Raw genomic sequence first — 27,468 nt, 5'->3', positions numbered from 1 at the left:
GTTCTTTTGGGATTTGGCAGCCAAACTTGGTATGACAATGACCATAGGAGTAGGCAAGACATCACAAACAGATCTGGCGCTAGGCTTGTAATATAGCAGGATGGCAACAGAAATTAGATGACAGTAGCAGTATGAAACTCTCTGTGCCCAGAACCAAAAATGAAAAACTGCAATTTAGCTTCTTGAATGTCTCAATCTTGGTATAATTTATCTGAGGACAAACATGAGAGTAAAAAAAGAGAATGCGCCAAACGGCCATGAACATAATGAAGGACGGGGGCTCATGGCAGCCAGACTTTGAGTGTTTCATTCCTCTGAGACACATACGTTTACGTCTGGTTTTCCATGTACTTAAAGGGTGAAAGAAAAATAAACTGAAAGAACCAAAGTGATGTGTTATGTAATCCCTGTTAATTTTATAGGGCTATTATAAAATAATGTGCTACTGCATTCTAGATCAAAGCAGAAACAGCTGCAATTTACATTTACCACAAACATTTTCTTCCCAAAAAAGGTAGAATAAAACAGAACATTAGCTACATACCACAGGAGGCTGCTGAGGGGAGGACGGCTCATAATAATGATGGGAATGGAGTGAATGGAAAGGGATCAAACACATGGAAACCAGAATGGAATGGAATCAAACACACAGAAACCAGAATTGAATGGTATCAAACACATGGAAACCATGTTTTTTTAAACCATTCCATTGATTCCATTCCAGCAATTTCTGTAAGCCCGTCCTACCCAATTAAGGTGCCAAAGACTACCTGTGCTACAGTTGAATTCGGAAGTTTACATACACTTAGGTTGGAGTCATTAAAACTCATTTTTCAACCACTCCACAAATTTCTTGTTAACTAACTATAGTTTTGGCAAGTGTGTTAGGACATCTACTTTGCGCACGACACAAGTCATTTTTCCAACAATTGTTTACAGACAGATTATTTCACTTATAATTCACTGTAGCACAGCTCCAGAGGGTCAGAAGTTTACATACATTAAGTTGACTGTGCCTTTAAACAGCTTGGAAAATTCCAGAAAATTATGTAACAGCTTTAGAAGCTTCTGATAGTCTAATTGACATCATTTGAGTCAATTGGAGGTGCACCTGTGGATATATTTCAAGGCCTACCTTCAAACTCAACGCCTCTTCGCTTGACATCATGGGAAAATCAAAAGAAATCAGCCAAGACCTCAGAATAAAGAAGTCTGATTCATCCTTGGGAGCAATTTCCAAACGCCTGAAGGCACCACGTTCATCTGTACAAACAATAGTACTCAAGTATAAACACCATGGGACCACGCAGCCGTCATACCGCTCAGGAAGGAAACGCGTTCTGTCTCCTAGAGATGAAAAAGCGTGTGCGAGCAAGGAGGCCTACAAACTTGACTCAGTTACACCAGCTCTGTCAGGAGGAACGGGACAAAATTCACTCAACTTATTTTGGGAAGCTTGTGGAAGGCTACCTGACCCAAGTTAAACAATTTAAAGGCAATGCTACCAAATATTAATTGAGTGTATGTACATTTCTGACTCACTGGGAATGTGATGAAAGAAATAAAAGCTGAAATAAATCATTCTCGCTACTATTATTCTGACATTTCACATTCTTAAAATCAAGTGGTGAAACTAACTGACCGAAGACAGGGAATTTTTACTATGATTAAATGTCAGGAATTGTGAAAAAAACTGAGTGTAAATGTACTTGGCTAATGTGTATGTAAACTTCCGACTTCAACTGTATATCCAGTATAATGTTGTTTACTGGCCATGTTCCGTGCTTGAAAGTGATAGCAACATGATTAAGACACTAATTACTGTATTGTTTAAATATATTTCCAACGGCATACCGTAAGCTATTTACAATAACAATATCCAAACCATCCCATTTACCGTTCCCCCGTAAATGTTTTATAAAAAAATAGATGTAGCCAAGAGAGTGCGTATAACAAGATTAGGATGTTTGTGAACTTTACAGAAATAAGAAACTGTATTTACTAAACATACTTTTAAAGATACTTCAGATGAATAAAGCACTGTGTTACCCCGGAGTGTCTTTGCATGGGGCATCAAATAAAATCATGAATGTGATCACTCGTCATCCCATTATGGCATCTTCACTATCAACTACAGATGGCTATAAAGTCTGAAAACCTCAAAAGATGGGCACTGGTACGTTATTGTCTCACTATAAAACTGAAAACAAAGAGTTTCAAGAGCTAACTCTGCCTCATGCCAAGTAAAGGGGTTGAGTGCCATAGATAGTTCAGGTCTTGATTAGGAACAGTCAGTATGCATTGCATTGAGAACAGACTTGGGTTGAAATACAATTCAAAATCTTTCAAATACTTTAAGCATTTGTGTTAAAATGCCTAGAGCGCCAGGTGGGCAGGGTTAGGACTCTCTAGACTTTTCTATATGTTCTGTTAGGTTCTAAGTTCTGGTACAAATCCAGTCGGACACCAAAGGAAGCTTAGACTAGATTTATTCCACCCAGACTGAATGCATAACATACAAGTCACACAGCATATATTTACACTACTCGACTAGGCAGAGTTCCTCTCCTTGTATGTTAAGATAAACAATCAGTCAGTTTTTGTTGCTGGGCAGAAACTAGGTCTGTTCCTCTTCGTTGTGATTGTCATGGCCCAGCTTGAGTCCAGAACCTTTGTGTGTGTGTGTGTGGGAGATAACGCTACAGTTAGTGTGTCGTTGAGGTGGGCCCCTCTGGCCCCCTTCCCAGATGTTTCCTACCTCTTCAACTGTTATCCTCACATCGATATTGAGTTCCACCACCACTTCACCTTTCCCAACAAGTTACTGACACTAACTTGGCTTGTGTTATGAGAATTTTGTTATCAATGTTCATAAACTTCAATTAATCTACTCAGTCTGCAACCCAGAGTTTGTAATATTCTGGTTGAATGAAGCAGACAAGAGTCCCAGCTTACAAAAATCAAAGTGTTTATTCACGAGAATGTTCTGAAGGCCATTATACAAAGACATCCATTTTATAGCTGCGCACATACTTCCACACAAACCGTAGGTATCCTAATAGAGGTCGACCGATTAATCGGAATGGCCGATTTTAATTAGGGCCGATTTCAAGTTTTACACCTTTATTGAATCTTTATTTAACTAGGCAAGTCAGTTAAGAACACATTCTTATTTTAAATGACGACCTAGGAACGGTGGGTTAACTGCCTCGTTCAGGGGCAGAATGACAGATTTTCACCTTGTCAGCTAGTGGGATCCAATCTTGCAACCTTACAGTTAACTAGTCCAACGCTATAACCACCTGCCTCTCGTTGCACTCCACAAGGAGACTGCCAAGTTAAGTTGCCAGCTAGCATTAAACTTATCTTATAAAAAACAATCAATCAATCAATCATAATCACTAGTTAACTACACATGGTTGATGACATTACTAGTTTATCTAGCATGTCCTGCGTTGCATATAATTTGACTAAGCATACAAGTATCTGACTGAGCGGTGGTAGGCAGCAGCAGGCTCGTAAGCATTCATTCAAACAGCACTTTTGTGTGTTTTGCCAGCAGCTCTTCGTTGTGCGTCAAGCATTGCGCTGTTTATGACTTCAAGCCTATCAACTCCCGAGATGAGGCTGGTATAACCGATGTGAAATGGCTAGCTAGTTAGCGGGGTGCGCGCTAATAGCGTTTCAAACATCACTCGCTCTGAGACTTGGAGTGGTTGTTTTTCTTGCTCTGCATGGGTAACGCTGCTTCGAGGGTGGCTGTTGTCGTTGTGTTCCTGGTTCGAGCCCAGGGAGGAGTGAGGAGAGGGACGTAAGCTGTACTCTGTTACACTGGCAATACTAAAGTGCCTATAAGAACATCCAATAGTCAAAGGTTAATGAAATACAAATGGTATAGAGGGAAATAGTCCAAAAATTCCTATAATAACTCCAACCTAAAACTTCTTACCTGGGAATATTGAAGACTCATGTTAAAAGGAACCACCAGCTTTCATATCTTCTCATGTTTTGAGCAAGGACCTTAAACGTTAGCTTTCTTACATGGCACATATTGCACTTTTACTTTCATCTCCAACACTTATTGCACTGTTTTTGCATTATTTAAACCAAATTGAGCATGTTTCATTATTTATTTGAGGCTAAATTGATTTTATTGATGTATTATATTAAGTTAAAATAAGTGTTCATTCAGTATTATTATAATTGTCATTATTACAAATACACGTTGAAAAAAAAAGCGGCGGGTTAATCGGCATCGGATTTTTTTGGGTCCTCCAATAATCGGTATCGGCGTTGAAAAATCATAAATCGGTCGACCTCTATATCCTACGCACATACTTCCACACAAACAGTAGGTGAGTTTTATCCTTCTCCATAGTTCTCACCACTGTGTATCACTACCCAGCCGACAATTCCATTCCCCCGAGATTAGGGAAACCTTGAGAAGTACTCCCTATGCCCTCAAGTTCCTCAGAGGCCTAACCAGGTCGGTCCAAACACAGTTTAACTGTTCTCGGTATCTTTCTTCGGCCCCCACATACAAGTTCAAATCCTGAGCTACGCCTTGCTCAGACAGTCTGTGTTTTTCCACTATACAGATACATTGTTTAACCTAATTCTGGCTAAAACTACACACAAGATTATAATTTTATGTTTCTAATCAATTTCATACAATTATAAGGTTTCAGAGTAGAATTATTGAATCATTATCTTTCAACATTTAAATTATTTCATCAGCTTGACAGGAACCGACACCAGACTATTGATCTTTTGCCTAATCCTTACAAAGTCGATAAAAAAACCTGAGATGCCATATTGGTTCCCTTTTAGTGGCCAAGAACACTAGCGGATGTCCTCTGATCTACAGTACCCTGACTGTCTCCACCATACACATTGTTCCATCCAGACAGTACAGGACAGTACCTTCCCCATACACTGAGTATACCAAACATTATGAACACCTTCCTTATATTGAGTTGCAAGTGACATCGATAAGGGATCATATCTTTCACCTGGATTCACCTGGTCAGTCTATGTCATGGAAAGACGTTCCTAACGTTTTATACACTAAGTGTATGTTCAAACCATCAGCAACAGGGAGAGGGGGGGAGAAATATGTTATCTGAGCAGTAGGCCTAATTGCCAGAACTATGGAAGTGTGGAACGGAGAAGGACAGTAAGAAGCACAAAAACAATTAAGCATTCTGTATGCATTCAAATCAGTTTAATCTTGAATATTCAAATTTCACCTACTGTACCTTTGGGATATAGGTGATATATAGTTCTGTACTGAACATACCAGTCTTTTCTTTCTGTCTAGGTCTGTGTGTGTCTCCATTCTAATGTAAATACATCTGTACATGTGGATGGGTGTGTTAGTATGTAGTAACGTCTGCGTGTCAGACTCGCAGGCTGCTGAGCGGTGCAGTCAGATGGTGATGTCACTGTAGCCCCTGGGTCTCAGTAATGCTGCTGTAACTCTCCAGGCCCTGGCATCCATCCCTCTGTAAAGCCTCACTGTGAGATCACAGCCAATGGGATAAAAGGAAGCTCTCTAGCTAACGAGGCCCGTTGGTCCCCATTACAGTATGGTGTAAATAACACAAGCGTCATTGTCAGGTCCAGACCTGGGTTCATATAGCATTTGCTTTCTTTCAAATGTTTGAATGCGCTTGCCTGTTGTAATGGGATCCAGCCGGTTGTCATGACAGGGTGACCCTGATGGCGGCGTTGCCAGGGCGGAACAGACTCAGCCTCCCGTCCAGAGTCCCGGTCAGCAGCTGGGAAGGAGAAAGACAGAGAATAAGGATGACATCATCACGCTACCCTTTGACTGATCACATGAGGGTGATTATAAACAGAGACTGACTGTAATTCCCTTTTCCTGATGACTTAAACTGAGATCTTCCGCTGCTCTACAGTATGTTCGCTACATACTTCAGTCTGAGACTGGCACCTTTGAAGTCGTTTCGGGGGACGTCAAAATGAGGAGTTCTGTACAAAACTAAGTATTTAGCGATGGGATCATCTGTAACTAAACATAGTAGCAAAGCCAACTAAGAAATGTTCTAAATGCAGCTTTAACCACGTGTTCTGGCTCTGGCCCAATCCATCGGTTTCTGGGACAAATCAGAATGGTTAGAATGTGTTTGCGTTCTAGAAATCGCCAGGGAGGTACTCAGATCGAGACTCGTTGAGGAGAAGAAACTAACGCTGTGGGTGTGGCGTAGAGTTTGGCCAGAGCAAGGAGTTTGGGTAGCCAGGCAAGTATCCATACCTATCACGCTAAACTCTTTAGGGTGCCTCTCTACATGATCCTATAGTCTGGTTGTGCTGTCTTGCTAAGTCCTATAAATATCAACTGGCATGAAAACGACCGTAGCAGTTGGCAGTTTTCTCATGACAACGACCATAGGAGCACAAAAGACAGAGAAATATCTGGGACCAGGCTATTAGGCTATTTATTCCCTCTATCATACTGTTACATTTAACTCAGCATGATCCAAACTTCTAATTGGGGAAAGCCATGCAATATTGCATAACAGCACTGATCTCTACAACAAAGCTAAACTAAGGACTTTGCAGCAGTTAAATCCCCAGGTTTATGATATCTCATAGCAATTCTCAGACCGTCCACACTGTGTCCCAAATTGCCCCCTATAACCTACATGCTCAGAAAAAAGGGTTATTCGGCTGTCCCATAGAATAACCTTTTTTGATCCGGTAGAACTTATTTGTGTTCCATGTAGAACCCTCTGTGGAAAGGGTTCTACATGGAACTCAAAGGGGCTATTTCTACCTGGAACCAAAAGGGTTCCACGTGGAACCAAAAAGGGTTATTTAAAGGGTTCTCCTTGCGGATAGCCGAATAACCCTTTTAGGTTCTACATAGTTCTACATAAGTTGCATGGACTCTGTATGCAATAATTAACATGATTTTTTAATTACTACCTCATCTCTGTACCCCACACATACAATTATCTGTATGGTCCCTCAGTGGAGCAGTGAATTTCAAACACAGATTCAAACACAAAGACCTGGGACGTTTTCCAATGCCTCGCAAAAAAAGGGCACCTATTGGTAGATGAGTAAAAATGAAAAAAAGCAGACATTGAATACCCCTTTTAGTATGGTGAATTTATTAATTACACTTTGGATGGTGTATCAATACATCCAGTCACTACAAAGGTACAGGTGTCCTTACTAACTCAGTTGCCAGAGAGGAAAGATACTGCTCAGGGATTTCACAATGACGCCAATGGTGACTTTAAAACACTTACAGAGTTTAATGGCTGTGATAGGAGAAAACTGAGGATGGATAAACAACATTGTAGTTACTCCACAATACTACAAATGTAGGAAGCCTTGTTGCAAACATGCATTCTGTTTGCAACAAGGCACTAAAGTAAAACTGCAAATAATGTGGCAAAGAAATTAACTTTATGTCCTGACTATAAAGCGTTATGTTTGGGGCAAATCCAACACAACACATCACTGAGTATCAATCATGGTGGTGGCTGCATCATGTTATGGGTATGCTTGTCATTGGCAAGGACTAGGGAGTTTTTGGGGATAAAAAGAAACAGAATAGCGCTAAGCACAGGGAAAATGACACGGAATGTTCTTGAGTGGGCTAGTTACTTAAATCAGCTTGAAAATCTATGTCAAGACTTAAATGGCTGTCAAGCAATTATCAACAATCAACTTGACAGAGCTTGAAGAATTTTGAAAATAATAATGTGCAAAAAATATTGTACAATCCAGGTGTGCAAAGCTGTAATACCTGCCAAAGGTGATTCTAACATGTATTGAGTAACGGGTGTGAATACTTATGTAAATTAGATATCTCTGTATTTCATTTTCAATACATTTGCAAACATTTCAAAAAATGTGTTTTCACTGGCATTATGGGTTATTGTGTGTAAAAAGATATTAAGCCAAGCAGCCTGACCCACACACTCATGGATACAGACACACGCATTCACGGACGTAGACACACACACACACAACTCTCCCCCACACACGTATCCCCTTGTCCTCAGCTGCATCTCTCTCTCAAAGAGGAGGGATCATGATCTCAGCTATCCCCTGTCGGCCAATCAGCCAGTGACCCGGGCCAGAGCAACATTACCTCACCACTACGGCAGCCAATCTACAGGCTCCAATGCAACATGGGAAACCTTCCATTTAGAGTTCATAGTGAGATTCTGGCCTGTGTGAGAGAGTCTGTGTCCTCAACAGCACTCCATTACCTATTAAGTGTATCACTTTTGACCAGGACCCATAGCGCTCTGGTCAAAAGTTGTGCGCTATGAAGGGAATACGGTGCCATTTGGGATGCATACTGATAAACCTTCCATTTGGGGTTCATAGTGAGACTTATGGTACTCATTCATAATGGGTTATGAGAGCTGTGGAAATTGATGTCACTCCGAGACATTAGTCAACACTGTACTGTACTAGTCTGTGACCTCAGGTTAACATACACCCCAAAAATGATCTGTATTTCATCACACAAGATCTGCACAGGTGCAAAAAATGACGGACTACTCCACTGGTTTCATTGCGCCAGGCAAGCTCAATGAAGCACAAGTATTTAAAATATATTAAATATGATTGGAGCCAGGTCTGATATCACGAGAGACCAGGACATCAGCTAAACTTTCTAAGGATGGATGAGTGAATAGGCCCATATGCAGTCAACACCCTGATATGATAGGAAAGAGTCAGAACATCAGTCAAACACAAGTAGTCTGCTTAGCCCTAACAATGCACTTCAGCTAAACTTTCTGAGGATTGATGAGTGAATACACCCCTGTTGGGAAAGAGTCAGAAGAGTCTGAAGTGTTTGGATGGAAGATGAGTCAAACACTATCAGGGTTTATTTATTTAATCAGACACACACATGCGCACAAACGTACGCACACACACACTGTCTCGCCCTATATCTATCAGGGTTTATTTTTTTAATCTCTTCTGGTTCGGATGTTGATGCTGTAGCAGATCCTCCTTACTGGAGACACAGGGACAATATCCAGCTGTGTGTGGAACGCTAGAAGAGGAGAGTTCACTGACACACACACGCAGGGCTGGCTCTAACCTTTTGGGGGCCTTATGCAAGATTTGGTTGGGAGCCCCCCCCACCTTGCCGCAATTCATTTTAATTTCACACAGTTAATTTCACGCAATTCTACAATCTTTGCCATGGGGCGTTAAGAAAATGTAGCAATCATTGAATTCTAATTATTTTGGCTTGAGGCAGAGGGAATTGTTTTCTACAATTTTACAGCTAATTTCCTGCAATTCTATCCATTTTATCATGTGGTGGAAAGAATTTTAGCAGTTTTGAAGCTAATTTCCTGCAATTCTACACATTTTTCCATGTACACATTTTCCATGACTTATGCCATGTTAATATGATCTCTGAGTGAGAAAGACTAACACAAAACAATGGTGGCCTCCTGCAGGTCAGGGTGCCTGTGCAAGTTGTTTTAATTTTTTATAGCTGGCTGGATTAAATAACAATCTAAACATTGCTAGCTGACATGGCTAATTGAGAGACTCTCAGTTCCTTACATAACAAGAGAAAAACTGCTGGTTCTGCTTTATTTGGAGAGCATCTTCATACAGGCTTCATAAGCACTACATAGATGCTTTACAAATCATATATAACCGTATGTCATGCGCTATAAAGATGCATAATGTGGCATAAGTGTGTGACATAACCATCAATGTATTTATTCACATTTATTAGAGCATGAAAGACAGTTATAGATGATTTGTGACCCATTTATGTAGTGCTTATGAAGCCTATATGAATGCTTTATGGTGGCCCTCTAAAGGACGGGGCCCTAAGCGACTGCTTATGCCTGGAGCAGGCCCTGCACACATGCTGACTGTCTGTCTGCGTCTCTCACTCACACACATGCTCTGCAGGAAGTCAGTCACCCCACCCATACACATAGACATGCACGCACGTACACAGACACATGGATCCGTACACACACACACACACACACACACAGTGTTCTTATATTCTTGTGGGGACCTAAAATGTATTTCCATTCAAAATCCTATTTTCCCTAACCCTAAACCTTATCCTAACCCTAATCCTAAACCTTATCCCAACCCTAACCCTTATCCTAACCCTAACCCCTAAACTTAAAATAGCCTTTGTCCGTATGGACGTGGGAAATGACCCCAAGGAGAATTTTCCTTGTTTTACTATTCTTCTGTCAGTAAAACATTAAATGGACACAGTCTGCTGTAGCTAACCCTCCTATTACCCCTACCCATCTACCTAACCCTCCTATTACCCCTACCCATCTAGCTAACCCTCCTATTACCCCTACCCATCTAGCTAACCCTCCTATTACTCCTACCCATCTAGCTAACCCTCCTATTACCCCTAACCATCTAGCTAACCCTCCTATTACCCCTACCCATCTAGCTAACCCTCCTATTACCCCTACCCATCTAGCTAACCCTCCTATTACCCCTAACCATCTAGCTAACCCTCCCATTACCCCTAACCATCTAGCTAACCCTCCTATTACCCCTAACCATGTAGCTAACCCTCCTATTACCCCTACCAATCTACCTAACCCTCCTATTACCCCTAACCATCTACCTAACCCTCCTCTATTACCCTTACCCATCTAGCAAACCCTCCTATTACCCCTACCCATCTAGCAAACCCTCCTATTACCCCTACCCATCTAGCAAACCCTCCCATTACCCCTACCCATCTAGCAAACCCTCCCATTACCCCTAACTATGTAGCTAACACTCCTATTAAATAACCCTAACCATCTAGCTAACCCTCCTACAAGCCATAACTGTCTAGCTAACCCTTCCAATACCCCTAACAATCTAGCTAACAGTCCTATTAAGTTCCAACTGGAACTCAAAATAATTATAACTTCAGCTGTGTGAGTTTAAATAAAGTCATGCAATACAATAAGTGTACACATTTGGTGAATCATAATAACTCAGATAATCATGCATGTATGTAAGACGTGTCTTGTAAGTAGAAATATGATGTTGGCTTCCTAGGAGGTGTGTTCATGATTTGATGCCATGATAATTATGACCTGACTGAAGGAAAAAAACAACACACTCATACATATTGGTTGGTAGGTAAAATTAGGGTAGCAAAGCAACCGGTAGTTTCCCAAAGTTACCTGAATTTTCAGTCGTTTTGGTAATAAAACAGAAAATCTATGGCTATCTAGCAGAACTTTGGTCATTTTTACTTGAATAACTTTTTAAAAAAGTATTCATATATAGCATTAATATTATATACAGTGCTGTGAAAAAGTATTTGCCCCTTTTAATTTTCTCTACTTTTGAAAAATAAAATGACGTACTTTTTTTTGATATCGAATTGTTGGTTATAGTCTTTTCCCATTGCTGCAACTCCCGTACAGACTCAGGAGAGGTGAAGGTTGAGAGCCATGCGTCCTCCGTAACACAACCCTCCCAAGCCACACTGCTCACTTAACCCGGAAGCCAGCCGCACCAATGTGTCGGAGGAAACGGAGGAAACACTGTACAACATTCTGGTAGTTTACTGGTAAACTTAGAAAGTTTCCAGTCATATACTCTCCCTTTGCAACCGTAGGTATAATAGTACATAGTAATTGCATCAACTTGCTGATTGTTCCCCATCTGCTTAGTACAGGGCATTCCATGTCTTTATGTCTGTCTGAGGTGGGCCTTTTAATGGGCAATCTACAGTTTCTACATCCATTAGTGGGCTTATAAATGAATGATATACACATCGATTCTTGAAGAATAAAACTTATAAATGCCTCATGAACTTAGATCAACTATCTAGCCCCATCAGAACCCCCAAAATAAGCTTGTTTTAGTCCTTTGATTGATTGTAAACAATGTTTTTTATTTTATTTCACCTTTATTTAACCAGGTAGGCTAGTTGAGAACAAGTTCTCATTTGCAACTGCGACCTGGCCAAGATAAAGCATAGCAGTGTGAGCAGACAACACAGAGTTACACATGGAATAAACAATTAACAAGTCAATAACACAGTAGAAAACAAAGGGGGAGTCTATATACAATGTGTGCAAAAGGCATGAGGAGGTATGCGAATAATTACAATTTTGCAGATTAACACTGGAGTGATAAATGATCAGATGGTCATGTACAGGTAGAGATATTGGTGTGCAAAAGAGCAGAAAAGTAAATAAATATAAACAGTATGGGGATGAGGTAGGTGAAAATGGGTGGGCTATTTACCAATAGACTATGTACAGCTGCAGCGATCGGTTAGCTGCTCAGATAGCTGATGTTTGAAGTTGGTGAGGGAGATAAAAGTCTCAAACTTCAGCGATTTTTGCAATTCGTTCCAGTCACAGGCAGCAGAGTACTGGAACGAAAGGCGGCCAAATGAGGTGTTGGCTTTAGGGATGATCAGTGAGATACACCTGCTGGAGCGCGTGCTACGGATGGGTGTTGCCATCGTGACCAGTGAACTGAGATAAGGCGGGGCTTTACCTAGCATGGACTTGTAGATGACCTGGAGCCAGTGGGTCTGGCGACGAATATGTAACGAGGGCCAGCCGACTAGAGCATACAAGTCGCAGTGGTGGGTGGTATAAGGTGCTTTAGTGACAAAACGGATGGCACTGTGATAGACTGCATCCAGTTTGCTGAGTAGAGTGTTGGAAGCCATTTTGTAGATGACATCGTCGAGGATCGGTAGGATAGTCAGTTTTACTAGGGTAAGCTTGGCGGCGTGAGTGAAGGAGGCTTTGTTGCGGAATAGAAAGCCAACTCTTGATTTGATTTTGGATTGGAGATGTTTGATATGAGTCTGGAAGGAGAGTTTGCAGTCTAGCCAGACACCTAGGTACTTATAGATGTCCACATATTCAAGGTCGGAACCATCCAGGGTGGTGATGCTAGTCGGGCATGCGGGTGCAGGCAGCGATCGGTTGAAAAGCAAGCATTTGGTTTTACTAGCGTTTAAGAGCAGTTGGAGGCCACGGAAGGAGTGTTGTATGGCATTGAAGCTTGTTTGGAGGTTAGATAGCACAGTGTCCAATGACTAGGCAATGTAATTATAAACAAAGACTATTGCTTCAACATATGGTTAAAAAGATAATTTTGATTTCATGGCTGGTCAGAACTTTCATCCATAGTCTATGAATTTGAGAATGGTTACATTTCTCCAGCCCCATCCGTCAGCTTTTTACAGCTTCAAAACATGTTTAAAACTATCATTTTGATCACATGGATGGTCAGTCCTTGCATCCATAGCCCTGTCTATGAATTTGAGAGTGGTTCTCTCTAGCCGCATCCCTCAGCTATTTAAACAAATCGGTGACCCATTTGATATTGTCTGAACTGCAGATTGCAGTACAGAGACAGCCAGACATATGGATGACTGACAGGGTCAACATTGCTCTTCAGTCCAGATGGTCTAGCTTACCCCAGATGGTCTAGCTTACCCCAGGACAGGACCCCGACTGAGAAAGTTCCAACTACACACTGACACTGTCTGTCTGTCTGACTGACAGAAGGATGGACAGACAGACGGCGTACTCATGGTTGCCTCGTCTTATCATAGGGGTTAACTACATCCTTATTACTACATCCTGGCTTTGGCCACTACATCCTTATTACTACATCCAGGCTATGGCCACTACATCCTTATTACTACATCCTTATTACTACATCCTGGCTATGGCCACTACATCCTTATTACTATATCCTGGCTATGGCCACTACATCCTGGCTATGGCCACTACATCCTGGCTATGGCCACTACATCCTTATTACTACATCCTGGCTATGGCCACTACATCCTTATTACTACATCCTGGCTATGGCCACTACATCCTTATTACTACATCCTGGCTATGGCCACTACATCCTGGCTATGGCTACTACATCCTGGCTATGGCCACTACATCCTGGCTATGGCCACTACATCCTTATTACTACATCCTGGCTATGGCCACTACATCCTTATTACTACATCCTGGCTTTGGCCACTACATCCTTATTACTACATCCAGGCTATGGCCACTACATCCTTATTACTACATCCTTATTACTACATCCTGGCTATGGCCACTACATCCTTATTACTATATCCTGGCTATGGCCACTACATCCTGGCTATGGCCACTACATCCTGGCTATGGCCACTACATCCTTATTACTACATCCTGGCTATGGCCACTACATCCTTATTACTACATCCTGGCTATGGCCACTACATCCTTATTACTACATCCTGGCTATGGCCACTACATCCTTATTACTACATCCTGGCTATGGCCACTACATCCTTATTACTACATCCTGGCTATGGCTACTACATCCTGGCTATGGCCACTACATCCTGGCTATGGCCACTACATCCTGGCTATGGCCACTACATCCTGGCTATGGCCACTACATCCTGGCTATGGCCACTACATCCTTATTACTACATCCTTATTACTACATCCTGGCTATGGCTACTACATCCTGGCTATGGCCACTACATCCTGGCTATGGCCACTACATCCTTATTACTACATCCTGGCTATGGCCACTACATCCTTATTTCTACATCCTGGCTATGGCCACTACATCCTGGCTATGGCTACTACATCCTGGCTATGGCCACTACATCCTGGCTATGGCCACTACATCCTTATTACTACATCCTGGCTATGGCCACTACATCCTTATTACTACATCCTGGCTTTGGCCACTACATCCTTATTACTACATCCAGGCTATGGCCACTACATCCTTATTACTACATCCTTATTACTACATCCTGGCTATGGCCACTACATCCTTATTACTATATCCTGGCTATGGCCACTACATCCTGGCTATGGCCACTACATCCTGGCTATAGCCACTACATCCTTATTACTACATCCTGGCTATGGCCACTACATCCTTATTACTACATCCTGGCTATGGCCACTACATCCTTATTACTACATCCTGGCTATGGCCACTACATCCTTATTACTACATCCTGGCTATGGCCACTACATCCTTATTACTACATCCTGGCTATGGCCACTACATCCTTATTACTACATCCTGGCTATGGCCACTACATCCTGGCTATGGCTACTACATCCTGGCTATGGCCACTACATCCTGGCTATGGCCACTACATCCTGGCTATGGCCACTACATCCTGGCTATGGCCACTACATCCTTATTACTACATCCTTATTACTACATCCTGGCTATGGCTACTACATCCTGGCTATGGCCACTACATCCTGGCTATGGCCACTACATCCTTATTACTACATCCTGGCTATGGCCACTACATCCTTATTACTACATCCTTATTACTACATCCTGGCTATGGCCACTACATCCTGGCTATGGCCACTACATCCTGGCTATTAGCAAAAAGAGTAGAACTGATTGCCAAATCAAATGGTCAATTGAGAAGTCTCGTTAAGTAGCTATGACATGACTCTTTCCATGAAAGTTGATTCCTGAAAGTATCCGACATGAGACAATGGAATTATAGTACATATGTATTTAGACAGAAATTAATGGGTTTTGGTCTCAATAGGAACCCAGGTAGTCTAGCGCTTATGAGCGTTGGGCAACTACTTAACACTAATTGCTCCTGTAAGTCGCTCTGGATAAGAGCATCTGCTAAATGACTGAAATGTTAAATGTAATCCAGGACCTTTTCTACTGTATTGTTACATTGAGTATTATGTCTCAATAAAGATCCTCTAGGATCACAAATCTTTTTCATTATTTATTTAACTAGGCAAGTCAGTTAAGAACAAATTCTTATTTACAATGACGGCCTACCCCGGCCAAACTTTTGTCAAAAGTAGTGCACCATGTAGGAAATAGGCCCATAGGGCTCTGGTCAAAAGTAGAGCACTATATAGGGAATAAGGTGCCATTTGGGATGCATGCAGCCCAAGAATATCAATCACCCATAGCAATACACAATACATTTCCACATCACCTCCCCTCGGTTTGGGATCGGTTAATCCTCCCTGCAGACAACACAGGTGTCTCAGTGTGTGTGTGTGTTTTTGGAACAGAGGCTGAGTGGTTGACTGCTTGACCTTAGTGTCTCTTCCATCCTCCCCTGTTCCCTCTCTTCAACTCCCCCATCTCATCTCCCTGCTACCTCATCTCATCTCTAGCACATATTACAGTATGGAACATCCCACAGTGATGTGTGTGTCATCTGGGATACTAGCTCTACGGGAGGGAATAGCCTGCTCTGGTCTGTAATTCTGATAAATGTTGTGCTTAGGGAGGTTAAGATCCTTGTCTGGCTCAGACATTATTGTAAAAGAGAATGGTGGAATCGCCGTAATCTACTTTTTCATTTTATTATTGAATATTTAAAAACATACAATGTACTTGCAGTGAAGACGCTCAACAGTCATCTAACAGACTCACATCCAGAGGGACAGACAGAAGCAACCAGGGTCAATGCACTGCTCAAGGGCACGTCGACAGATCTCCCACAAGGTCAAAAACGGGGACCCGAACCAGCGATCCGTCAGTCACCGGCCAAAGCTTCCAACTGCCAGGCCACCAGCCCTCCTAGATCCCCCCCACAGTTCACCAAAAGCTGCCCCTCAACTATTCAAGACCCGCCCCACAGAATAATAAATAAATAAATATTTCCATTCCCCACCCCAAAGACCCCCCTCCCAATGAACCAATAACCAACCAAATTAACAAAAGAGAAAGACAAACGAAAACAGAAAACAATGCAAAAAACAAAAGACATCAAGGACAACAAAAATCATAACAGCAAGGCCAACTGAATATGTTTGAGTGCATGCATTGCACTATTTACGTGTGTGCGTTTGTGTATGTGCACATGTGTGCATTTGACTGAGTGTGTGAATATGCACGGCATCAGCCTCAGGCAAACCGGCATTAGCTGTAACAACATTGCCCCTCAGTGTCATTCAAATGTACTTTTTGTTACGTTTAATTTGTTCAACTTTTATCTTTGAAGTCATTCTATCTCCCACACAGCAACTCCACTCCCACTTGTCTCAAATTCCAGATCCCAACCCTCAGCCCATCCCACCTATCTCTGCTGGTCACCCTCTTCGGATTTCTATGCACCATACAGTGGGGCAAAAAAGTATTTAGTCAGCCACCAATTGTGCGAGTTCTCCCACTTAAAAAGATGAGAGAGGCCTGTAATTTTCATCATAGGTACACTTCAACTATGACAGACAAAATGAGGGAAAAAAATCCAGAAAATCACATTGTAGGATTTTTAATGAATTTATTTGCAAATTATGGTGGAAAATATGTGTATGACCTTCTGCATGCCCCTGGACCCAGCTACCTGCCTCCTCCTGTGTATGACCTTTTGCCTGCCCCTGGACCCAGCTACCTGCCTCCTCCTGTGTATGACCTTCTGCCTGCCCCTGGACCCAGCTACCTGCCTCCTCCTGTGTATGACCTTCTGCCTGCCCCTGGACCCAGCTACCTGCCTCCTCCTGTGTATGACCTTCTGCCTGCCCCTGGACCCAGCTACCTGCCTCCTCCTGTGTATGACCTTCTGCCTGCCCCTGGACCCAGCTACCTGCCTCCTCCTGTGTATGACCTTCTGCCTACCCCTGGACTCAGCTACCTGCCTCCTCCTGTGGTCCATTGCAATAAACACCTGCTGCACCCTGTGCTTGAAACCAGCTCACTGTCTCCCCTGGTCTTCATTCCAGAATACCTCACCGAAAATGACAGACTTCTGCGGAGCTGCAGCTACGTCTGGCCCGACAGGAGGAACGAATCGATGAACTCTGCGACCTCCTTCGCCTGTACATTTCTGCTTCACCGATATCAGGTGCCAAAGCCTCCTCTCGTTCATCTCCCCCATATCCCATGCCTAATAAATACGACGGCTCCACAGGGAAATGTCAAGTATTTCTCATGCAGTGTAACCTGTACATAGACCATCAGCCCGCTGACTTCACCTCTGACAAATGACTTCATCTGCCTACTGACAGACAAAGCTCTGGATTGGGTCACATCCCTGTGGGCCACTCAAAGTTCTGATAGGTCCTCTAAATCACGTTTTCACACCCTCTTCAAGGAGGTGTTTGACCATTCAGTTTCAGATCGTCACACACCTGTTATGTGAGCTGAGACAGGGCCGTCTCACCACCACTGAGTATGTCCTTGAGTTCCGTACCATGGCTGCCGGCAGTGGATGGAGTGAACCAGCTCCCATTACAGTCTACCGGAGGGGTCTTAATCGAGAGTTACAGACCGAACTGGCCTGCAGAGGAGATTTAATGGACCTAAACCAATGCATCCGGATGTCCATATCCATTGGCAACCTACTGGTGGACCATATAGTCGCCCATGGCCTGCAAGTCTTTCAAACCCTTCTCCCGTCCATCACGGTCCAATAGCCCAGAACCCATTTCACTCGGCCGCGCCCCTCTCACGCCAGCCGAGAGACACCGGTGGTTACTTGAAAACCGGTGCCTCTATTGTGGAGAGAGTAACCACCTACTCAATAGCAGTCCCATTCACCCCCCCACAAAGGGGTGACCACAACCCCTCCACTTCCACCCGGGTAAGGACCTTCACTTTTTTTTTTTACCTTATCAAAAGGCAGTTTGGGATCCCGGCTCTTCTTTCTGCTAATGGGGTCACTCAGTTTGTGGAGGGACTAGAGGACTCGGGGGCTGCAGGAAATTTAATTGACGAACAATTGGCACAACAGTTAAGGATAAAACTAATCCTTGTTAATACTCCCCTTAGGATCAATGCGCTGGACGGACAACCTCTCGGAACTGGTCTTGTGACTCGCATGACCGAAAGGATCACCCTTCAGGTTGGCCTCCTTCACTCGGTCATTCAGTTAATGGTGTTGTCTTCACCTATAAAGAACCCCTCATCCTCGGTCACCCCTGGCTAAGCCTTCACGACCCTGCCATCTCCTGGCGGCAAGGGGAACTACTGTCATGTACTCCCGCCTGTTTTAAGAACTGCTTCAGTCTACCCTTTCGCGCTACCTCTAGAAAGATCGGAGTCTGCCATTCCAACCCACATCCCACCTGTATATGCCCAGTTCCTGAGTGTCTTCATCAAGAAGATGATCATTCTGCCCCCTCATCGCCCTGAGGATGCGCGATCGACCTTCCTGGGGCATCGCCCTCTATGGGTTGGATCTACCACTTGCCCCTCCCAGACAATGAGGCTATGGACCCCTATATTGAAGAGTATCTCGACATGGGATTCATCTGTCCATCCACGTCTCCGGCTGCATCCAGTTTTTCATTTGTACAAAAAAAAAAGGATAGTCTCCTTCCCTGCATAGATTACCAACCTTAACATCAAGAATCGCTTCTCTCTTCCTCTGATTCCGGCCACACTAGAACAAGTTGGACAGGCTACCATCTATTCCAAACTGGACCTTCGTAGTGCTTACAACCTGGTCTGTATCTGAAGTGGGGATGAGTGGAAGACGGCATTCGTCGCCGCTAGGGGTCACTACGAATACCTGGTTAGGCTCTGCGGTCTCACCAATGCTCCCACAGTCTTCCAGTCCTTCATGAATGAAGTTTTCCAGGACAAGATCAACCAGTTCCTCATCGTGTACATTTACGATATCTTGATCTACTCTCACTCCCTTGCAGAACACGGACAACAGTTCCTCCAACGGCTACAGGACCACCATCTTTGTGTCAAGGCTGAGAAGAGCGCCTTTCATGTTACTATGGTAACCTTCCTAGGGATCGTACTGACACCAAAATGGACGAAGGCAAAGTCACGGCCATGCTTAACTGGCCCAAACCTACCACCGTAAAGGAACTACGTTCCCAAGGATTCTCCAACTACTACCGCCAATTCATCCGAAACTGCAGCAGCACAACCGCACATCTCTCAGCCTTCACCAGTACCCTCCAATGGACCGACACCGCCCTTACTGCATTTGAGACCTTGAAACGCTTCTTCACCTCTGCACCCATCCTTAGGCAGCCAGATCCTACCCTTCCTTTTGTTCTGGAGGTGGATGCATCTAAGGTCGGCCTGGGAGCGGTTCTCTCTCAGCGGGACAGGACACCTCCCAAATTACACCCATGTTGTTTAAATTAAAAAAACAAGAATATCTTGTCATCTGGTTTGCCTGATATAAGGAATTTCAAAATTATTTATACTTTTACTTTAGATATTTAAGTATATTCTTAAGTATTAAAAGTAAATAATTTTAAGTATATTTAAAATCAAATATTTTTTTACTTTTACTCAAGTATATTACTGGGTGACTCGAGTCATTTTCTGTCAAGGTATCTTTACTTTTACTCAAGTATGACAATTGGGTACCTTTTCCACTACTGGTCACAAGAAAAAAAGTTACCATGATGAGTTGATAGGTCTACATGCATTGTGAACTGTGCTCCATACTGAGATGGGCTGTCTGTTCCCACCCTGAGTGTTGATTCATCATGCAGAGGCCATAGAGAAGCCAGATTTAGACATTGCGTATCATTTAACAGTCATCTTTCACGCATTGCTGCTCATATAAATAATTTATTATAATTTACCGGTTTCTCGCAGTTATTTATCCTGGGAAATGGGAGTGGTTTTGGGTGTTAAATCCCAGTAATTCTCGGTAACCGGGTTCCTGCCATTCAACCCTACTTTGAACTGTTGATTTGTGCCTCTTCCTTCCATCGCATTGAGCCAGCTAGCTTACCATGGCAATAACTCACATTACACACACACACGCATAGAATAACTGACATTATGTAACTGAAGCTAAGAACAAGAAGTTTTTTTTAGGTTGAGCTACAAGATCCATCAACCAGATACAGATAGCTAAAAGATAAAGAATGTGTAACGGGATTCTTCCTGGGAAGGAGAGGCGGATCAAAACGCAGCGTAGCTATTTATAAACATCTTTAATAAAGATAACTTGAACAATATACAAAACAAACAAACACAAAGACAGGAACAATCACCCACAAAACCCAACACCAAACATGGTTCCCAATCAGAGACAATGACTAACACCTGCCTCTGATTGAGAACCATATCAGGCCAAACATAGAAATAGACAAACTAGACATGTAACATTGAATGCCCACTCAGATCACACCCTGACCAAACAAAACATAGAAACATACAAAGCAAACTATGGTCAGGGTGTGACAGAATGATTAATAAAATACATCTAAACATATGGGAGGCCCTATATGAAATACTTCCATGTTGGTTCCTATCATTTGTCTGAAGACTTGCAACGCCAGGGTTGTGGGTTCGAATCAAATAACTACATGATCTATTTGAATAGTTGAAGGAAAGCCATAAGTGGTTAGTTGAACGTTTTAAAGCGGCCCTGGCCTGCAAGTGAGCGGTCAACACGACTCCAGCTTTCTAAAGCTTTCTCAGAACTCCTAAACTGTGGAGGGGAACAGCACAACATAACTCAATACAGAGAGCAGGGGGAAAGAACTGAAATGCTGACGTGAACTTGAAGCCCAGCATGTGTGTGTGTGCACGTGTGACCCTGAAGGTCATCCACACATTACAACCAATCATAACCAGTCAAGGTTGCATTGTGATTCTCCACCCTTCTCTCATTGATTTTAAAGCATAAGATTGGTGCATTGGGTCTGGAGGGAGTTTCCACCATAGTATATCCATTACAGGAAGTGTTCAAGTGCACACTTCGGAAGAAGGGTGGATAATCTGTGTACACCCTAAGATGTTTCTCTTGAAGGAATCATTTTGAGCAAAGCGGGACCATAGACATACATCATCGGACACAGAAATGATGTTATAGTCAAGAGTTATTTGGGAATATAAGGTGAAAGATGAGTTCATTGATCAGTGATTCTGCACAGTAGACGATCCCAAACACTACAAGCATGTTTCCTTCGCGTGATACCCTAAGTGTCATGAACATTCATGCCCAGCATATCCGTCAAACGGAGACTGAATGTGAACTTTCAAGATAATGGTTGCTGCGTGTGATGTGTTTCTCATACATATGTAAATGAGCCCTGGTACACACACACACACACACACACACACACACACACACAGTGGGGCAAAAAAGTATTTAGTCAGCCACCAATTGTGCAAGTTCTCTCACTTAAAAAGATGAGAGAGGCCTGAAATTTTCATCATAGGTACACTTCAAATATGATAGACAAAATGAGAAAAAGAAATCCAGAAAATCGCATTGTAGGATTTTTTATGAATTTATTTGCAAATTATGGTGGAAAATAAGTATTTGGTCACCTACAAACAAGCAAGATTTCTGGCTCTCACAGACCTGTAACTTCTTCTTTAAGAGGCTCCTCTGTCCTCCACTCGTTACCTGTATTAATAGCACCTGTTTGAACTTGTTATCAGTATAAAAGACACCTGTCCACAACCTCAAACAGTCACACTCCAAACTCCACTATGGCCAAGACCAAAGAGCTGTCAAAGAACACCAGAAACAAAATTGTAGACCTGCACCAGGCTGGGAAGACTGAATCTGCAATAGGTAAGCAGCTTGGTTTGAAGAAATCAACTGTGGGAGCAATTATTAGGAAATGGAAGACATACAAGACCACTGATAATCTCCCTCGATCTGAGGCTCCACGCAAGATCTCACCACGTGGGGTCAAAATGATCACAAGAACGGTGAGCAAAAATCTCAGAACCACACGGGGGGACCTAGTGAATGACCTGTAGTGAGCTGGGACCAAAGTAACAAAGCCTACAATCAGTAACACACTACGCCGCCAGGGACTCAAATTCTGCAGTGCCAGACGTGTCCCCCTGCTTAAACCAGTACATGTCCAGGCCCGTCTGAAGTTTGCTAGAGAGCATTTGGATGATCCAGAAGAAGATTGGGAGAATGTCATATAGTCAGATGAAACCAAAATAGAACTTTTTGGTAAAAACTCAACTCGTCGTGTTTGGAGGACAAAGAATGCTGAGTTGCATCCAAAGAACACCACACCTACTGTGAAGCATGGGGGTGGAAACATCATGATTTGGGGCTGTTTTTCTGAAAAGGGACCAGGACGACTGATCCGTGTAAAGGAAAGAATGAATGGGCCACGTATCGTGAGATTTTGAGTGAAAACCTCCTTCCATCAGCAAGGGCATTGAAGATGAAACGTGGCTGGGTCTTTCAGCATGACAATGATCCCAAACACACTGCCCGGGCAACAAAGGAGTGGCTTCGTAAGAAGCATTTCAAGGTCCTGGAGTGGCCTAACCAGTCTCCAGATCTCAACCCCATAGAAAATCTTTGGAGGGAGTTGAAAGTCTGTGTTGCCCAGCAACAGCCCCAAAACATCACTGCTCTAGAGGAGATCTGCATGGAGGAATGGGCCAAAATACCAGCAACAGTGTGTGAAAACCTTGTGAAGACTTACAGAAAACATTTGACGTCTATCATTGCCACAAAGGGTATATAACAAAGTATTGAGATAAACTTTTGTTATTGACCAAATACTTATTTTCCACCATAATTTGCAAATAAATTCATTAAAAATCCTACAATGTGATTTTCTGGATTTTTTAAAATAATTTTGTCTGTCATAGTTGAAGTGTACCTATGATTAAAAATTACAGGCCTCTCTCATCTTTTTAAGTGGGAGAACTTGCACAATTGGTGGCTGACTAAATACTTTTTTGCCCCACTGTGTGTGTGTGTGTGTGTGTGTATGTATGTATGTATGTATGTATGTATGTATATATATATATATATATATATATATATATATATATATATATATATATATATATCCGTATTGCATATCACATTGAGAATATGACTAGCTCAATAAAACAGTTTTGATCATGCTAAATTTTTGTCAATCATCCAATGTGTTTGGATGGCTTTACAAAAGGACAGAATGTCTTTGTTAATCTTTGCTGGGTGCTATTAAGAATCTGAGGTTGTAGTCTTTGAACTTTTTAAGGTTTGAGGAGCTATTTAAGGAGCTTAGGCCACAGGAGAGGAGCCACACAGTGAGTGGGGGGTCATTATTGTAAAGAAAGGACCATCTGTCAGGTTGGATGGGGAGTGTCGCTGCACAGCTGTTTTCATGTCTCTCCAGAGATGTTCGATGGGATTCAAGTCCGAGCTCTGGCTGGGCCACTCAAGGATATTCAGAGACTTGTTCTGAAGCCACTCCTGCATTGTCTTGGCTGTGTGCTTAGGGTTGTTGTCCGGTTGGAAGGTGAACCTTAGACTGGGGGCAAAGGTCCTGAGAAGAGAATCTTGTTTCTCATGGTCTGAGAGTCTTTTAGGTGTCTTCTGGCAAACACCAAGCAGGCCGTCATGTGCCTTTTACTGAGGAGTTGCTTCCCTCTGGCCACTCTACCATAAAGACCTGATTGGTGTAGTGCTGCAGAGATGGTTGTTCTTCTGGAAGGTTCTCCCATCTCCACAGAGAAACTCTGGAGCTCTGTCAGAGTGCCCATCGGGTTCATGGTCACCTCCCTGACCAAGGCCCTTTTCCCCCGATTCCTTGGCAGGGCGGCCAGATCTAGGGTGGATTCTTGGTGGTTCTAAACTTCTTCCATTTAAGAATGATGGAGGCCACTGTGTTCTTGGGGACCTTCAATGCTGCAGAAACATTTGTAGGTTTTCTGTAGGTTTAAGTCAGTGTCCATTGCTTTGTATCGATCTCCAATTCTGATCTTTTTTTCCACTAATTAGTACTCAGAAATATAGGGTCCCACAGTTGACAGCGCATGTCAGAGCAAAAAAAGCCATGATGTTGAAGGAAGTCTCTGTAGAGCTCTGAGACAGGATTGTGTCGAGGCACAGATCTGGGGAATGGTACCAAATGTTTTTTTAGCTCATCTATATCAAGGGTGCCAATCATTTTGGACCTGACTGTATGTAACTCTTCTGTTGACAACTGTCAATTATTAATCCCAATGACCTGGCTTCTAGTGCAGTAGAAATTACTAATGTTATGAACCATTTTGTTGATGACAGGACACAAATTACCATCAAGGAGTAGCTACTTTGAAGAATACCAGTATTAATTTGTAAGTTCAATTTACAGAAAGGAGATTAATCAAACTGTAGGCCCAATATATAGGCCATTTACCCCACTTGGAGCTAAAAGGAATAAGTTAGTGTCCGACTACTGTGTATTTGTTCATTCTAAGTACAGTCATGAGGATTCTTGATTTATATTGCTATTGTACTGCATTGTTGAGGAGAGTCCGCAAGAAAGCATTTCACTGTACCGTTTACACCTATGACCAATAAACTTTGATTTGATGTCTTGTGATGTTAGCATCAAGATTAATCACAAGGCATCCATGTCTTTGACCAGATGGTACGTGCTCCATATGATGGGCGTGAACATTTACAAGCTTCCAGCATCCAATCAAACCATGAATATTGCTGTAAATAAGACACACCTTCACCACCACTACCATGACACACCACCACCACTACCATGACACACCACCACCACTACCATGACACACCACCACCACTACCATCACACACCACCACCACTACCATGACACACCACCACCACTACCATGACACACCACCACCACCACTACCATGACACACCACCACTACCATGACACACCACCACTACCATAACACACCACCACTACCATAACACACCACCACCACTACCATGACACACCACCAGCATGACACACCACCACCACCACTACCATGACACACCACCACTACCATAACACACCACCATCACTACCACACACCACCGCCACTACCATGACACACCACCGCCACTACCATGACACACCACCACCACTACCATGACACACCACCACCACTACCATAACACACCACCACTACCATAACACACCACCACCACTACAATGACACACCACCACCACTACAATGACACACCACCACCACTACCATGACACACCACCACCACCACTACCATGACACACCACCACTACCATGACACACCACCACTACATGACACACCACCACTACTACATGACACACCACCACTACTACATGACACACCACCACCACTACCATGACACACCACCACCACCACCACTACCATGACACACCACCACTACCATAACACACCACCATCACTACCATGACACACCACTACCATGACACACCACCACCACTACCATGACACACCACCACCACTACCATGACACACCACCACTACCATAACACACCACCACCACTACAATGACACACCACCACCACTACCATGACACACCACCACCACCACTACCATGACACACCACCACTATCATGACACACCACCACTATCATGACACACCACCACTATCATGACACACCACCACTACCATGACACACCACCACTACCATGACACACCACCACTATCATGACACACCACCACTACCATGACACACCACCACTACCATGACACACCACCACTACATGACACACCACCACTACTACATGACACACCACCACTACTACATGACCACCACTACCATGACACACCACCACTACCATGACACACCACCACTACCATGACACACCACCACAACCATGACACACCACCAACACTACCATGACACACCACCACTATCATGACACACCACCACTATCATGACACACCACCACTACCATGACACACCACCACTACCATGACACACCACCACTACCATGACACACCACCATTACCATGACACACCACCACTACATGACACACCACTACTACATGACACACCACTACTACCACCACTACCATGACACACCACCACAACCATAATACACCACCAACACTACCATGACACACCACCACCACCACTACCATGACACACCACCACCACCACTACCATGACACACCACCACCACTACCATGACACACCACCACCACAATCAATACCATACCACCACCATTACCATGACACACCCCCACCCCGACACACCCCCACCACCATGACACACCCCCACTACCCCCACCACCATGACACCCCCCCACTACCACTACCACCATGACACACCCCCACCATCACCACTACTACATGACACACCACCACCACCACTACTACATGACACACCACCACTACTACATGACACACCACCACTACTACTACATGACACACCACCACTACTACTACATGACACACCACCACTACCACTACATGACACACCACCACTACCACTACATGACACACCACCACTACTACTACATGACACACCACCACTACTACTACATGACACACCACCACCACCACTACAATGACACACCACCACCACTACCATGACACACCACCACCACCACTACCATGACACACCACCACTACATGACACACCACCACTACTACATGACACACCACCACTACTACATGACACACCACCACTACTACATGACACACCACCACCACCACCACTACCATGACACACCACCACTACCATAACACACCACCATCACTACCATGACACACCACTACCATGACCACCACCACCACTACCATGACACACCACCACTACCATAACACACCAC

The 27,468-nt window shown here is 43.4% G+C and overlaps 1 protein-coding gene across 3 annotated transcripts in view; it reads right to left on the bottom strand.

The window, feature by feature from the left end:
* Positions 1–4,179: 4,179 nt before the first annotated feature.
* Positions 4,180–27,468, bottom strand: part of wdr27 (WD repeat domain 27) — a 170,900-nt gene continuing 147,611 nt past the window's right edge. For all 3 annotated transcript variants that reach the window (XM_042306240.1, XM_042306241.1, XM_042306239.1), the window contains exon 25: positions 4,180–5,780. In XM_042306240.1, the coding sequence (XP_042162174.1) occupies positions 5,703–5,780 (78 nt within the window). In that variant the 3' untranslated portion in view covers positions 4,180–5,702. The remainder of the gene's footprint in view (positions 5,781–27,468) is intronic.

Source organism: Oncorhynchus tshawytscha, linkage group LG25 (assembly GCF_018296145.1).
Source record: "Oncorhynchus tshawytscha isolate Ot180627B linkage group LG25, Otsh_v2.0, whole genome shotgun sequence".
Taxonomy (NCBI): Eukaryota; Metazoa; Chordata; class Actinopteri; order Salmoniformes; family Salmonidae; genus Oncorhynchus; species Oncorhynchus tshawytscha.
This window is presented reverse-complemented; position numbering and strand designations above follow the sequence as displayed.